Source organism: Cibotium barometz, chromosome 46 (genome assembly GCF_041138505.1).
Source record: "Cibotium barometz isolate CiBa-2024 chromosome 46, ASM4113850v1, whole genome shotgun sequence".
NCBI lineage: Eukaryota > Viridiplantae > Streptophyta > Polypodiopsida > Cyatheales > Cibotiaceae > Cibotium > Cibotium barometz.
Window position 1 is genome coordinate 27,502,115 of NC_141091.1, and position 16,224 is coordinate 27,518,338.

A 16,224-nucleotide genomic window follows, 5' to 3' on the forward strand; every position below is an offset into this window, starting at 1 on the left:
CCCTAAAGAGAGAGCTGAAAATGCCAGCCTTTTGAATCTTGATTTGTCACCCTCTTTGCCTGACTCTCAGCCTACCCTCCAAGATGTCACAATGCAAGTCCTCTTTGATCTGACGTATCTATCCTTGTCCTAACAGATTCATACTTTGAACCATCGTGTTCTACTCTAATGATCTTTCTTGGCCAGTCTTCATCAAAACCTAGCAAAATGCTGAAATGTATCTACAACTTCAATTTTTACAAAAAAATTGTAAAACTGAACACTACTAAATATTTTCTATGATATATTCATAAGATGATGTCAACATACAGTACAACAGATTCAATTAATCTGCAGTGATTAAAATGTTACCATGAAAACTCCTTTGTGGATTATGGTAGTGCTTGGGCTGCTCACTGCATTCATCATTGATTCTCTTAGTTTTGATAACTGTCCCTTGTTGCGTCTCTATGAATCCACCAATCCCATTCTTAGGGAACCTAGAAGCACTCTGCTTTACCTTTTTGGAATTCTTTGAGATGCATATTTTGGGGGCAATATCATTGGATGCTCGGTCTCTTTTTTGCCTTTTAGTACAAAACCAGTGGCATCCTCCCATTTTGTCAACTGCTCTCACATAACCAATACCTACAAAAAACCATGAGCAAGGGCCTATGAGACAATGCTAGTCTATCAAAATATGTCCATTATAATGCATTCAAAAAAGAAAAGAAAAAAAGACTAACATATCATAAAATAGTCAGAAAATAATGTAGGCAGACTATGAAATTTTTTTATAGACAAGAAACGTTCCAAAGTTTCTTTTTATTTTGAGTTTTTAAAGTTTCACCTAGAAACGTTTTGTCCATAGATAAAATAACATTCTACACATGTAGATGACCACTTTCTCCACTCTTACACACAAACTGAAAATATTGTGAAAGTATGCCTAGGCAGAAGCGATCATCATATAGACAACATGGAGAGAAAGAAAGAAAGAAAGAAAGGTGTATTAACGTCTACTAGAGGCCTAACTCGACCTATGAGACCTAAGAGAGAGAGAGAGGAATGAAATGATATATTAACGTCTCTAAGAGGCCATAATGGCCTATGAGACCAAAACTGAGAGTACATCTGAAGTTGGTGTCTCATCAAAGAGAACAACTAAATGAGACTAAAAAGTACAATAAACTGATTGTACTACAGTTATAAGAACAGAACTGTAAGACTCCGAGATGATACTGAGTAGAAAATACTGGAAAATACTGAAAAATGTATATCAGGTAGATCCATGTATGCTGATCAGTTGAAGTGTTGCCCTCTCCTTAGATCAAGTATCTCCGCCATGGGGCTGTCTAGAATGGAGAGGTCGTAGAGGCGAGGTAGGCGCCTCCGGATGCCGATCAATAATGGCTCTGATCTGGCGATGGTGAGGATACCGTGGTCGGGATCCTGGTGGGCGTGGTCGACGAGCACGACATAAGATAACTGCTCTATCAGTGGTGACTCCTGTCAGAATATGCAGCGGAGATGATGACCAAATCTGGGAACACAAGAGCAAAAACAAAAACGCAGGCAGAAAAACAGCACAAGAGAGAGACAGATGTAGGCGTGTAACTATGCTCTATATACACAAGAAGATCCCGAGGAATGATACAAATAAGGCATGGGGGCTGGGGTCCTATATATACCCCCCCTAGAGGGCAGTCGGCCAGCATCAGGAGTGCCCACGACTGCCCACGACGACTGATAAAAAAGACCCACGACTGCATAAATGCAGTCGGCCAGCAAAACAGGTGCCCACGACTGATCAAATCCAGTCGGCCAGCAGCCCTGAAGCCCACTACTGATGTAGATCCAGTCGGCCAGCAATAGGGTGCTCCTGGCATCACCTGGCAGCCCTCCCAAGCCTCAGAAAAATGGAAAAAAATAGGGGAAAAATACGGAGAGTGGGGAAAAATGGGAAAACACCTCATAAGGGCGGGCACACCCACAACAAAGGCCCTGGTGTATAAAACTGGACAGGAGATGACTTCTAACACCCCCTCTCAGCTCCTGGCTGTGTAACCAACCACTGGGAGCTGGGGTGCCGCCTGAGCAAATCCTAAGAGCGACTTCGTGAAGAGGTCCACCGTACTGTCCTCCGTCGAACAGAACTCCAGCAAGATGTCATCAGCAACAATCTGTTCACGAACAAAGTGCCTCGGGATGACCATGGGTTCCTCCAGTGGAAGCCCAAACCTGCAATGTAACCTCCTCCTGCTCCGTAAAACTGCTCCTGGGCCATAAGTAGATCTCCTCGTGTCCGGATCTCCTCCCCAAACCGAGTCACTCCAACCGCGGAGTCGGACTCCATCCAACAATCCCCCTCCTGTGTACAAGAGTCCATGATCCTTCGCATGTCGCAGAAACTACAGGAAACGCAATCCTGCCGCACAAAGAGACATCTGCAACCAAGAGCTCAACTGCCTCATCAGGAAGCTCCCGTCCAATCCGGTGTCCATCAACCAGATCAATGAACCATCCAGCTTCTGAGTCACAGAGACATCACACTGCTCACAAGGATCAACACCTGTTACGGTGCATAAACAAGTCCTGGAAGCCTGATGAAACCTGTCAACCATCCCCTCTGAATCCGGAACCACAAAGCCTGGAGAAACCACCTCCTTCTGCAAGTGAGCACCTGCCACCTGCCTGGCTTTCCGAAAGGTCCCCGTGGAAAGAACATCCTCAACTACTGGAAGTTCTATGTCCCGAACACGACGAGACATCAGAGCATAAGTGACCTGTTCAGCTTCCTCTGACTCACGAACACAAGAACTACCAACCTCAGTACTGGAAAGTTCCTGCCAACTGCTGCCATCTACTGGTAAGCTATCCACCACCTGGTCTCGGAAAGCCCGTACCTGCAGCGTATCCACACTTGAGTAGCCATTACCAAACTGCCACTCATCACAATCCTGAGGACCTGGGAGAGAGAGTGCTGAAAGCCTGTAAACTCCATTCTCCACTCCACCTTCCCAAACCACTTGGCCTGTTGCTTTGTCCCGGAGAGCAACAAAATGCTCATCAAACTCCACCCGTACGCCAGTCTTGCAAACCTGATGCACTGACAACAGATGAAAACCAAGTGCCGGAACATACAACACCTGGGAGGAATGCTTCCCCCCTCTGCCATCGGGAACTATCTCCATCCTGCCCTCACTGTGAACTGGGATAGTGGACGTATCCCCAGTAAGAATATGACCAGAAAGCCTGCAGAGATCCTGTAAACCGGAACGGGAAGGAGTCATGTGCCTGGAAGCACCACTATCGAGAATCCACTCCCGAGTATCCGCTGCGGAGAGTCCTCCAATCTCCTCCCTGCCTGAAGAAAATGAAGCATCGGTGTCCATCACCTCCAGGTGCACAAAAGCCGGAGTCTTCATGATTGCTGCTGAGGAGTCTTCACCCTTCTCGGTCTTCCGCTTGGGACACTGCCTCCAGTAGTGGCCTTTCTCGCCACAATCATTACAGGTCCTCTCTGCCTTCAGCTTCTCGCGGTCAGCGTCGGACTTCTTCTCAGAAGACTTCTCCGATGAAGCCTTCCCTTTGCCCGAGTTACGGCCTTTCGACCGTTGGCCAGTAAAGGCCTCCGAACCTCCACCCTGAGGAGGGTTCGTGAATCGTTCCTCCTGGTCCAAGACCATGGGCACAAGCTCCTCCCACGTGATGGTGCTGAGCCTGCCACCACTGGTAATCAAAGACGAGTAAAATGCTGAGTACGAAGAGGGCAAATGTGACAGCAACGTTATGGCCATGTCCTCTGACGATATCTCCTTCCCAGCCTGAAGAACCTCCTGCTGAAGAGCCTGCAGCTTGTTAATATGCTCCCGCATCGTCGACGACTTTGCAGGGCTCATAACCCACATCTGTACTTCCAAGGAAATCCTCTTCATGGGCAATACCCTGTTGTAAAGTGAGGCCAAATGCTGCCATATACCTCTGGCCAGCGTCATATGCTTTACATGATTGATTACCTGTGGTGTGCAGTTGAGGAAAATAAACTAACGGACCCTGGCGTTGACACGATCCCACATCTGTGTCTGGGCCTCCCGGTCCTTTCGGGTTGACGGTAACTCCCCTTCCTCTACTTCCGGCCGTGGAACACCAACAACGACGAAATCGGCGAGGTCGTAGGACTCCAGAACGGATTCCATCATCACCTTCCATATGCCGTAGTTGCTCCCGTCCAACTGATGGTCCACCGGAAAGGTGGGGAGTGTCGGGATCTTCACATGTCTCTCGGCCATCTCAAACAGATCTGCCATAGCAGGGATGTACTCTGAAAAGGGTGGGTGGGTGGGAACAAAGAAGAACTGATACCTGCAAGTGGCTGTCCAGCAAATCAGCCCGCCTTCCTCTTGCTTCTCCTCTTCCCGAACAGTCCAAAACAGTCCACCAATCAGCCACAAAACAGCCCCCTCTTGCTCACACAAATCCCAAGACCTATCTAGAGCCTAGGGCTCTGATACCATGTCAGAATATGCAGCGGAGATGATGACCAAATCTGGGAACACAAGAGCAAAAACAAAAACGCAGGCAGAAAAACAGCACAAGAGAGAGACAGATGTAGGCGTGTAACTATGCTCTATATACACAAGAAGATCCCGAGGAATGATACAAATAAGGCATGGGGGCTGGGGTCCTATATATACCCCCCCTAGAGGGCAGTCGGCCAGCATCAGGAGTGCCCACGACTGCCCACGACGACTGATAAAAAAGACCCACGACTGCATAAATGCAGTCGGCCAGCAAAACAGGTGCCCACGACTGATCAAATCCAGTCGGCCAGCAGCCCTGAAGCCCACTACTGATGTAGATCCAGTCGGCCAGCAATAGGGTGCTCCTGGCATCACCTGGCAGCCCTCCCAAGCCTCAGAAAAATGGGAAAAAATAGGGGAAAATACGGAGAGTGGGGAAAAATGGGAAAACACCTCATAAGGGCGGGCACACCCACAACAAAGGCCCTGGTGTATAAAACTGGACAGGAGATGACTTCTAACAACTCCCTGGGAGAGTGGTTGGTGCCCTGATGGCCCAATGGAGGAGGTATTAGGAGGTGTGTGGGCTGGGTTGCTGGTGCTGGTGCTGGTGCTCGTGACGAAGAAATCTGTCAGGGTCCTCTGTCTAGGTACATCATGGCTCGGCCGCCTGTCTGCCAAGAGGGTCTCTCTGTGTCTCCTGAGCTCAAGTAGAAACAATCCCAAGCATCTCTGATCCTCAAACTCCGTGACCCTACGTAACGGCCCAAAACCCTCTCGGAAGAGGCAGTGATATCTCCCTTGGATCTCATAATAGACTGTACATCGGCAAATGTAGTGTTCCTCTGTCTCTACCTCCTGGTAGCATAGCTGACAAATGCAATCATCCAAGATTTGATGCACATATCGCCCTGTCTCAATCCGTAGCTGGTGTGATGAGGTCCGGATCTGTCCAATGGCACAACGTATCCCATGTGATAGGTGTACATCCATGTACGCCGGGCGGGTGATAAAATTATCTGGGGAGAGGTGTAGAAAATGGCTCTTGTAATGAGCCATTTTCGTGCCTAAGGGCTCAAGGGGGCTAGTCCATGTCCTCTCTGTGTCCACTCTGATGATATCCATCTTGATCACGCGGTTTTGCTCTGAGCGGGTGAGATCCAAAATGGACAATCCAGACTGTACTGAAAGGGTGGTAGTGCCTCTATCCGCAAACCATGTAGGTCAAACCATGATCTCATCTAAGCGTACCAGTAACTGTATGGATGAGGTCAATGCCAATCGGGAGTACCTCTGCTAAGGGAGCTCCCATAGCCGCTGTAAAAAGGTAACTGCCTAGAATAGGGCCTCAGTTACTACAGGTGGGGCACCCAGCTCAGCCCGAACAATCTCATGTGGTACTGATGATTTGCTCCGAATCATGCGGGCAATCATCATAATAAGTGGTCTCTCCATTTGCCTCCATCCCTCATCTGTCCCCCTCTCTGAGATCTGTGATGTCATCTGTGATCTGTTAGCATAGCATGAGATTACAAAGGGGTTCAACAGCCAACCGATGGCTTATAGAACATACGCACTCGGATTGGAGTGGTTACAACAAGTGGGAGAGAGGCCCTTTATATACGAAGATCATGTAGCTGGCCGACTGCATCATGAACAGGCCGACAACAGCCCACGACCACAATAAAGTTGGACAAACACATGTCTGCGGATATACGGTCTAGATCCCACACTAGATATGCACATAAAATTCTAACACCCCCTCTGCAGCTCATAGTGTGCAAAAATCGGAAGAAGAAAACTAATCAAGAAGATGCAACCAAGGACACCCCAGTACCGGCCGGATACTAAATACACCACAGAAGACGTACTCGCCAACCTATCTCTTCAAGACACAATGCCACCCTGAACAACAAAGAAATTTGCTTGGCTCCGAATTCCCACAACAGTGTGCAGTGAACTACATTCACCCCAACAACAAACTGTGAACACATCACGTCCCACAAAACCTCGAACAATGAGCTTGGGACACATCCAATCCATAGCTTCTGCTAATATAGCCTGGAGTAGATGAGTGAGTATATGATACTAATAAATGAAATCCAGTACAAAGACCCTCTGATGAGAGGTGAAGCATGGCCGGTGTCGAATGAGCAGAGAGGGCTGCTGTCCCTGTGATGTGTAGCAAAGAGGGCTGCTGTCCCAAATCAGAGATGTAGATGTGAAACGATGAAGTACTGTAGACGTATGCTGCTGCAGATGTGAGGTACTGCTCCAGAGAATGAGAAGCACACGTGTTGCGGATCCAGAGGAGAGGGCCGACCATAGCTGTAGGTAGAGAGTGTTGCTGTCCCTATGATGTGTAGCAGAGAGGGCTGTTGTCCCTGTGATGCGTAGCAGAGAGGGCTGCTGTCCCTGTGATCTGTAGCAGTGAGGGCTGCTGTCCCAAATCAGAGATGTAGATGTAAAACGATGAAGTATTGTAGACGTATGCTGCTGCAGATGTGAGGTACTGCTCCAGAGAATGAGAAGCACACGTGCTGCAGATCCAGAGGAGAAGGCCGACGATAGCTGTAGGTAGAGAGTGCTGCGTTTGCAGACACCAACAGCAGCAGAAGAGTAAAAACAATGAGCAACCTGTAGAAGTAGATGCGCCGGAAGAAGTAAAAACGGTTCCTGAGTGACTATCGTGAGGAGGAAGGCTCCTCAAGAGGCAGAGTAATGGTTGACTGATTGGGTTCATGTGGCACAGTCGGAGACTCTTGTTGGGGTGGTATGGGCAGCGGAAGACGAAGTAAATCCCACTCATCAAAGACAATGTCTCGACCAACGAAGACTCTGTTTGATCTAGGATCAAAAACTTTGTAAGCCTTTGATTCAAAAGAGTAGCCCACAAAAATGAGCAACTCACTTCTTGGCTCAAGCTTGCCCCTCGTGTCATTTGGAGTGTGTGCGTACGCATGACACCCAAATACACGGAGATGGGAAACAGTCAGTTTTTCACCATAAAATGCCTCGAACGGGGTCCTATGAGGGACAGCAACCATGGGGCAACGGTTCAGAAGGTATACAGAAGTGTTGACCAATTCTGACCAAAGGCGTTCGGGCAACTCTGCTGCAAAGAGCATGGAGCGTGCCATGTCCATAACAGTGCAGCTCTTGCACTCGACCACTCCATTTTGTGAGGGGGAGTTGGTGGAGGTGAGTTGGCGTCGAATGCCCTGCTCTTGCAAGAACTCGGTAAATTGATGGGAGATAAACTCACCACCATTGTAATTTGTCACTGCAAGCAATCCCAATTGAGACGCCCATTTGGTTAGTGACTAGCCGAACCCCCGTGGAAAAATATTGGAAGCATCTAATTTATGCTTCAAGAAATACACCCACATGTACCTCGAATAGTCATCTACAATCAACATGTAGAGAGACCCATTCAAGGAGAGAGCTTACCCATTTGACATGGCTAGCAGACATCCTTTGTCAGTTTGAGGCGTGGTATGCCTTCAACCAGCTCGTCTCTAGACAACTCATATAGGGAAGATGACCATAGCAATAGTGTCATAGTCGTTCAGTGTCCGAAGGAGCTTGAGTCACATAAGCACGAACCCGATGAAACTCAAAACCCTCGAAGGATGGTTCAGATAAAAAAGTAGACATCCGGTATAAGCCATCCTTCTGAGCTTGACCTCTAGCAACAACAAGACCAATCGTTTCATCAATTACCTCGACAACTCACTTGTTGAAGTAAACTCAATGATCGAGTTGGGTCAACTGAGATACAGAAAATAAGTTGAGGCCCAAGTTAGGGACAAGATAAACATTATCCAAAGTTGCCTAGTTGGGGCGTGTGTTAGTGTCAAATAAGATGGTGCCAACAGATTTGATGGGCATCGGTGTGTTGTTGCCACATCGAACTTCACCCTTAGCAGGACGCTGAGAGATGAATATGTCAGCATTGCGTCCCATATGGTGTGTAGCTCCACTGTCAACTACCCAAGTGACCGGATGGCCACAGGGAAGAGTTGGGTGGGCTTCGATGATGGGCACAGGAGGATTATCAGGTAACGTAACTGACAGATCCGAACGAAGACAGATGCTCTCACACACTGACAGCCTCATCGAGGTCTTTGTTTCTTCTTCCTTCTGGAAAAGCGGCCAACGTCAACCTCAAATGTGACCTGAGCGACATTGGCCGAGGGGCCGGGACGCGGTGTAAGTGATGACCAATCAGACATCTCTTCAAGGGTCGCAAAAGAGACTGACTGGGAGGGGAGACCTTAAGCGACCTAACCAGTGGGTCGCCACGGAGAGGATCTAGGCCAATTCGTACCAGTACCTTGTTGCTGGTTCCTTGGTGGGGAACCCTGTAGAGTAGGGAAAATTACCCCCTCTTGACCGCCAATTTGGGACATTGCTGCCACCTTGGTTGTTTTGGCAATTCGAGTTAGTGGTGTTGGGGTTGTTACCTCTATTTTCCTTGGCTTTACACTCATCATCAACATGTCCAGGTATTTGGCAATGAGTGCAGAATCTGTTCTTTTTGGGAATATTCTGCCAGTGGGGAGTACGTGTTGAGGAAGGATTTTTTGGATCAATATTGTTGCCTTGAGGTTTGCCTTGGTTAGTTGTTGTTCCTGCTGCCCTTTTTGAGTAGAGGTGGTATTGGACACAAGGGCCCCCTCTTGAGTAGAGGAGGAAGAAGGGGACTTCTTGGGATGAAACTGGTCATGCAACCAAGTGAAGCACAAGAGTTGGCACTCACACTTGTATAGGTTAGGAATAGGTTCTAAACTAATGGTCTGTGTGACAAAAGTAAAGAAACTAGGCGGCAACTTGTTCAATAAAGTGATAACTTGGTCTTCCTATGACTTGGCAGAACTAGTGGTGGCGTATTCCGCGTTAAGGCGCCGGTATTCAACAACCTTGATAGTTAGGTCATCCCCCTCTTTGATAGAGAAAATTTGGATTTGATGCTCAAGATCAATGTGCGATCACGTTCAGCATCTCTCTCTGCAAAGTGTGCCCATCTGTCAGAGACATAGGGGAGCTGCTAGAGTTGTGAATGAAACTCCGGTAGAAGGCCTTGCATGAGCTTCACTATGGCAGTGGCATTTCTAGCGTCCCAATAGCAGATGACTATGCTAGGGAGGGGTGGGGTTTTGGTTCAAATCCCTTTACCAGGTTCCTGGAACCTTGGGAGGTAAAAACCTCTTCCATAAGATTAGCCCAGGTAGTGTAGTTAGACCCGTTAAAATGAGTCTTTTCTGTGAAAGCATTTCTAGACATGGAGACATGAAAGGAAGGAGGTGGGGGGGTCCAAGATGGCTGGTACCCATGTCCGGAGTGTAGAGGGTTAGGAGGAACTCCAAACAATCCACTAATACCCAGCGGACCGGGGGAGGGTACTCCATAAGATGAAATATAAGATTGGGGACTCTGCACAGGTGGAGTACCTGGCTGAGGCACAAAACCTTGAGGAGGCACATATGCAGGAACAGAGGTAGTGCCTGATATGGGTTGGTAAACTATTTGATACCCCGGTATACTGGGTGGCAACACAGTGCCAAAAGGCAAAGTGCCGAGAGGTCCTTGTGGTGGGTAAAACCCATACGCAGGTCCTTGTGGGGGTGCGTCCGGTAATGGCTGCATGCCAACACCAGTAGGAAAAAACATGGATTGGGTGGGAGGGTTTTGTGCTTGTGAATGAGAAGTATTCCAAAACGCATTAGGAGGAGGAATAGAAGGTGAACCAGAAGAGAAAACAGTGTTACCTCCTTGAACACCAGTAAACTAGAAGCAAATTGTGCTCCTGGACCCTCCTCTATTCGGGTTCACATAATTCCAGGGATCGAGGGTAGTTGATGGTACCATATGCTGAACCTGTGCTGCAGAAGAAGACACCCAGGTAGAATTAAGAACATAAGCACTCAAAGGTACATACGAACCTGGCGTGGCCTCCGGCAGGGTTGATGACAATGGAACTCCAAACGACCCTCCTCTATTCGGGTTCACATAATTCCAGGGATCGAGGGTAGTTGATGGTACCATATGCTGAACCTGTGCTGCAGAAGAAGACACCCAGGTAGAATTAAGAACATAAGCACTCAAAGGTACATACGAACCTGGCGTGGCCTCCGGCAGGGTTGATAACAATGGAACTCCAGACGACCATGGTGATACATGTCCTCCTTGAGAGAAAATCTAATATCAAAGTCCAAGTTGTCGGCTAGACTGAGCAGTAGGATCCAGATGAGGTTGAATGCCAGGGTCCAGTATTGGCACACTGGTAGTACGCATGTATCCCCCTCTGGAAGGAAAATCCCATTAATCTTGGAGAAGAAGGACGAGATGCCAACGGTGTAGAGGGTGAGTAGGTATAAATAGGACGGTTATCTCCCAATGAAAGACTGCCAATGGGGCTCTCCAAGGAAATCCCATCCTCCATGTGGTCTAAATCAGAATACGAAGAATCAATAGGCTGATCCTCTAGAGTTGAGGGTAGACGATCCATGCTGAAAAACTCTCAAGATCTTGACTCCTTTTGCTCACGATAGCTCTGATACCATGTGAGGGCAAAAAGACAAAAAGACCAGATGTATGAGAGATCAGAGCAAATCAATACAGCCTAGAGTAGATGAGTAAGTATATGTATACTAATAAATGCACGGCCGGTGTCGAATGAGCAGAGAGGGCTGCTGTCCCAATGATGTGTAGCAGAGAGGGCTGCTGTCCCAAATCAGAGATGTAAAACGATGAAGTACTGTAGACGTATGCTGCTGCAGATGTGAGGTACTGCTCCAGAAAATGAGAAGCACACATGCTGCAGATCCAGAGGAGAAGGCCGACGATAGCTGTAGGTAGAGAGTGCTGCATTTGCAGACACCAACAACACCAGCAGAGTAAAAACAATGAGCAACCTGTAGGAGTAGATGCACTGACAGCAACAGAAACAGTAGCAACATTCACAGAATAATGCTGAACTGTGAGTTGGTGTTATTGTGCCGGGAGCAGCAGAAAAGCGATGATCTTCAGATGTTTTCGTGAATGATGAGGCTTTTAATATATATATATATATATATATATATATATATATATATATATATATATATATATATATGTGTGTGTGTGTGTGTGTGTGTGTGTGTGTGTGTGTGTGTGTGTGTGTTGAATGGGTGATGGTCGGCCGTCAGGGATGGCTGTCGGCCAGAAGAACAAGACAAAAATATGCCAAAAATCACACCCTTTTGGGCTGGATAAAATATCACTTTGGGTATATTTTCACACACCCTAGAGCCCAAGAATTTGTTCAACTTGACTAGTTCATCAAGAAGTCTAGTAGCTTTAGATGAGCCATTTCGGGGCTCAAAAGGAGCCAAAGAACGAGAGACAAAAGAAGAAGAAAGGGATGGTACTTCTATGGGTGGAGCATGCGCAGGCACTAAAGATGTACCAGTGGCTGATTGACTTCTCAGATCCGAGGGAGATACCACTGCTTAGCCGGGTGATGGAGTATCCTGATCAAAGATGCCTAGGCCTTTTCCTCCTTGAGTTACATCGACATAGAGAGAGACTTCTACAAGTGCAGAGCCAAAGATCCCAGCCACCACAGATCACTAGCTTCTTCAAACCTGTCAGCGAGCCACATCCCCCTCCCCCTGTATCATCTACCTCCAAACGAGGGCTCACACTACAGAGAGCCTCGAAGATCAGAGCTGCCAAGAGACTGTGACTGCCCGGATGCAAACCACCACTACTCCATCAGGCCCAATCTACCCAGATCCAAGCATGATACCACAGAGCTATGGAGGAGAGAGTCCAGAGGCTACACCAGGGCACAGCAGATGTAAGAGTCCTCCTCACGGATCTCGCCCCATGCCCCATGTATGATGTACTACACCCCACCATCTCCACTGGGTAGAATTAGTAGTATACCACTTATCATGATTGTACATCTATAGCATGCTAGACAGTGATTGCATAGTGAGCTACATATGACTAGGATTAGCTTTTCATTTCAGCTTTTCTTTCCATGATACTCAGGACATGGACTTCTTGTATACAGATTTGTCTCATAGGCCAATCTGGCCTTCTGTAGACGTTGATATATATATTCTCTCTCTCTCTCTCTCTCTCTCTCTCTCTCTCTCTCTCTCTCACTCGCCGTTCGCCCCTGCTTGCCGCCTTCTCTCTGTTCGCTTCCCCCGCCCTCTCCCTGTTCGTTGTTTCGCCCCCGCTTCGCCGCTTCTGTTCCCTGTTCGCTATTGCCGCCCAGTAGCCCTTCCGCCTCGCTGGCGCTATGCTGGCCCGCCTGCCTATCCGGTAGGCCCTATGCCGCCCTTCCGTTTCCCACACACCCTTGCTCACGCTTGCGTTTCCCACCCACCCTTGCTCAGGCCCCCAAGGCAGCAACATAACTCTCTCTCTCTCTCTCTCTCTCTCTCTCTCTCTCTCTCTCTCCTCCCTGCCTGTGGGAAGGGCTACAGAGTAATCTCGAGGAATGGCCCTGAGTCTCCAAGAGAAACTCGAGGCCCTCAAGACCACAATGAAGGCACTAATCAAGGAGAACAAGAAGACATCCGATTCCAACCTCAAATGAGGTGGAGAACAAACTACATCGGCACATCATGGCCCTCGAAGCACGGGTCACAAGCCTTGAACAAGAGAACACAGCACTCGAGGAGGAGGTGAGTGCATTGAAAGTGGAACTGGTAGCCGTCAAGAACACCGAGAAGGAAGAAGGGGAGATCAATGAGAACACTCTCACGGCTATCAAAGAAGAGATCATTCACACCACCATTGAGGAGGAGAAGATGAGGCATGCCCGCTGCCTCAACATTCGAGTCACAAGTATAGCCGAGACACCCAACTCCACTCCCGAGAAAGATGGACAGCTTCTATGCATGAAGCTAGGCTACAGGGAAGAGGACCCTCTCCCCTTCACCAAAGCATGGAGAGCCGGGAAAGACTCAACACACAAGCGAGCCCTCATCCTCTAGTTTGCAGGAGAGACAGAGAGGGTCACCTTCATGAGGAAGAGGGTCATACTACGAGGCTTAGAGGGAGCTCCTATTTTCTTGGATGATCATCTCACGAGGATGCAGCTAGAGCATAGGAGAGCTTGCATGCCACGAGTCTTACACGCAAGGAGAGAAGGCAAGAAGGCCTTCTATCGAGATGGTCGGGTCATCATTGATGGCCGGCCCATGGATTAGCGGTTTGGGGCCTATGGCACACAGACCAGACCACTGACAGAGATACACATGGCAGTATGGAACTGTAATGGTTCACTATGGGTGCAACCTGGACGACTGGAGTATGTTATGGTGGGGAGAGACATCATACTTCTGACAAAGACACATCAGAGCCCAGAGAGAGGGCTACCTCGAGTAGAGGGATTCCAGTGGGAGTCGGCATACAGGAGGACCACACGCCAGGGTACCTTGAGAGGGTCGGGGGGAGTAGCAGTTCTATTCAGACGGGAGCTACAGGGGAGACTGAGAATGGTAGCACAGGATCCAGAGGCCAGATACATGTGGATCAGCTTACAGCTCTCACAGGACAGGGTTATATACATAGACCTATGTTACTTTCCTCCATCATGATCCTCATATGTCATTACAGAGGACATGCCACAGGAGGAGGAGACAGGAGCCTCGCCATACACACTCTCACAGGAGATTATGCATTATTCTACACTAGGGGAAGTATTTCTTACGGGTGACTTCAATGCCCACACACAAAGCAGACAGTGTGAGGTGTATGACTATGATGACATGGAGATCCTCTACCCTGTGGATCCAGAGGAGATAGAGGCTAGTCGGGCATCAGAGGACATTGGACCAGACAGAGGACATTATGGGGACCACTTACTAGAGTTGGGAGCCAGGCATCGTCTCGTTATTTATAACGGGATGCTACAGTGGCCGGGATCAGGAGGGCTGACATGCTTCCCACATGGGAGTCATACACGGACCGGAGGCACAGTGGTAGACTACATTATGGGGTCTTTGGAAGCATCACAGCTTGTCACCTCATTCTCCATCCCACCTCGTCCTATTGGGACAGATCATACATACTTGGCATTTTCACTAGCCGGATCACCGGTATCACCAGCCCCCCACATACCGACGCCACACACTACCATCTACTTCACACATGACATGGCAGACATATACACTGGCAGAGTAGAGGATGGGCTCCTACTCATGGATCCCCTGGCACCTATGGATACCATTACAGCCCAGCTGGCATCACTCCTACACACGGCTGCATTACAGAGCTTCCCACATTGTGTCCAGTTAGGAAAGCTTGCGAGATCTGGGACTATGCCCCAGAACAGATGGTATGATGACAAGTGCAGAGCCCTATACTCACGGCTCCGCATACAGAGAGCCTTGGGAGCCATCACAGAGCAGGAGTCGAGGAGAGAGATGAGGAGACTTACTCGCCGCAAAAGGCAGGCCTTCGCCGAGATACAGGAGCTAGAGATCTTCCATTTCTTCATGAGTAGAGATAGCCCTATCTCATGGCGGCACTTCGGAGAGCTCCGGACACCGACACCCATTGCAAACCCACAAACATGGCACACATATGCAAAGGGCCTATACCACACCCCGCAGCAGCCACCTATACCTCAGCCACAGGAGCCTCGACCTACCACAGCTAGCTTCTTTACCCACTCGATGGTAAAGGAAGCTATCCACCGCCTACAGCATGGATGGGCCGCCGACCATATGGGCCTACAGGGTGAGCATCTCATATACGCAGTAGATTCTTTGGCTCCTTTTCTTGCACACCTATTTAACAGGGCACTAGCAGAGGGTTTGCCTGTGGAGTGGACGATGCACACCATTGTCCCGATCCACAAAACAGGGGATATGCTCGATCTAAGCAACTAGCAGCAAACCGTCAGTACCTCATGACATTATTCGAGCAGAGTTTGCTGCGCCTCCTATGATGGTAGAGGCCATATTCAAGACTATATGCCTGCTAGACAGATTCAGAGAGATGCCACAAGACAGATTGTCATACATAGCTTTTGAGGCATCTAGACAACTGGCTGAGGCAGGAGACAGAGGATAATGGTATGCACAGGTCACACATTGGTTCTCACAACATGGCCTAGACATGGATCATCTACCACCATTCCAGTATGACAGGGATGCACCACATATCCGTCTCTCTCATAGTGAGAGCAACAGAGTATTGAGACAGGACCTATGGCAGCTCTATACACGAGAGACATGGATATCGCCTACACAGCCTCTTCCACCAAAGATGCTATACTACTACAGAGATCACTTCATGAGTATCACTGATGATGGATTTATAGAGAGGCCTAGATACATGGAGAGCTTTTTACCACACGGCTCCCGAGTGGCTATTGGTCAGCTTAAAGTTTCATCACATCGATTGGAGATCGAGACTGACAGAGCACCATGGATCCCCCAAGAGGAGAGGGTATGCAGATTGTGCAAAGAGGAGGTGGAGAGTGAGGAGCATTATGTATGCAGATGCCAAGCATATACAACCATCAGAGAGAGATATCCCATTTTATTCAGAGAGCCACATTCCCTACGCCAGATCTTTGAGGCAACAGACCAGCACATACTAGGGAGATTCATTCTAGACATACAGCGTCACAGATAGACATCATTACAGGCTCAGATAGCTCCAGAGGGGGGACGACAGACACAGATTACTACATTTTTTCAAAGATCCA

General features: G+C 48.5%; 1 protein-coding gene across 10 annotated transcripts in view; it reads right to left on the minus strand.

Annotated features, from left to right (window-relative positions):
* LOC147612082 (uncharacterized) overlaps positions 1–16,224 on the minus strand; it is a 141,583-nt gene that overhangs the window by 110,960 nt on the left and 14,399 nt on the right. For 6 of the 10 annotated variants that reach the window (XR_015263647.1, XR_015263648.1, XM_086783954.1 and 3 more), the window contains exon 2: positions 352–627. Coding sequence is in view for 8 of the 10 variants with exons in the window: in XM_086783954.1 (XP_086640080.1) it covers positions 352–598 (247 nt within the window). In the remaining 2 variants the exon portion in view is untranslated. Of the gene's footprint in view, positions 1–351; positions 628–10,273; positions 11,370–16,224 lie in introns of all 10 variants that reach the window. The other 4 variants (XM_086783955.1, XM_086783953.1, XM_086783950.1 and 1 more) reach the window with 3 other exon arrangements.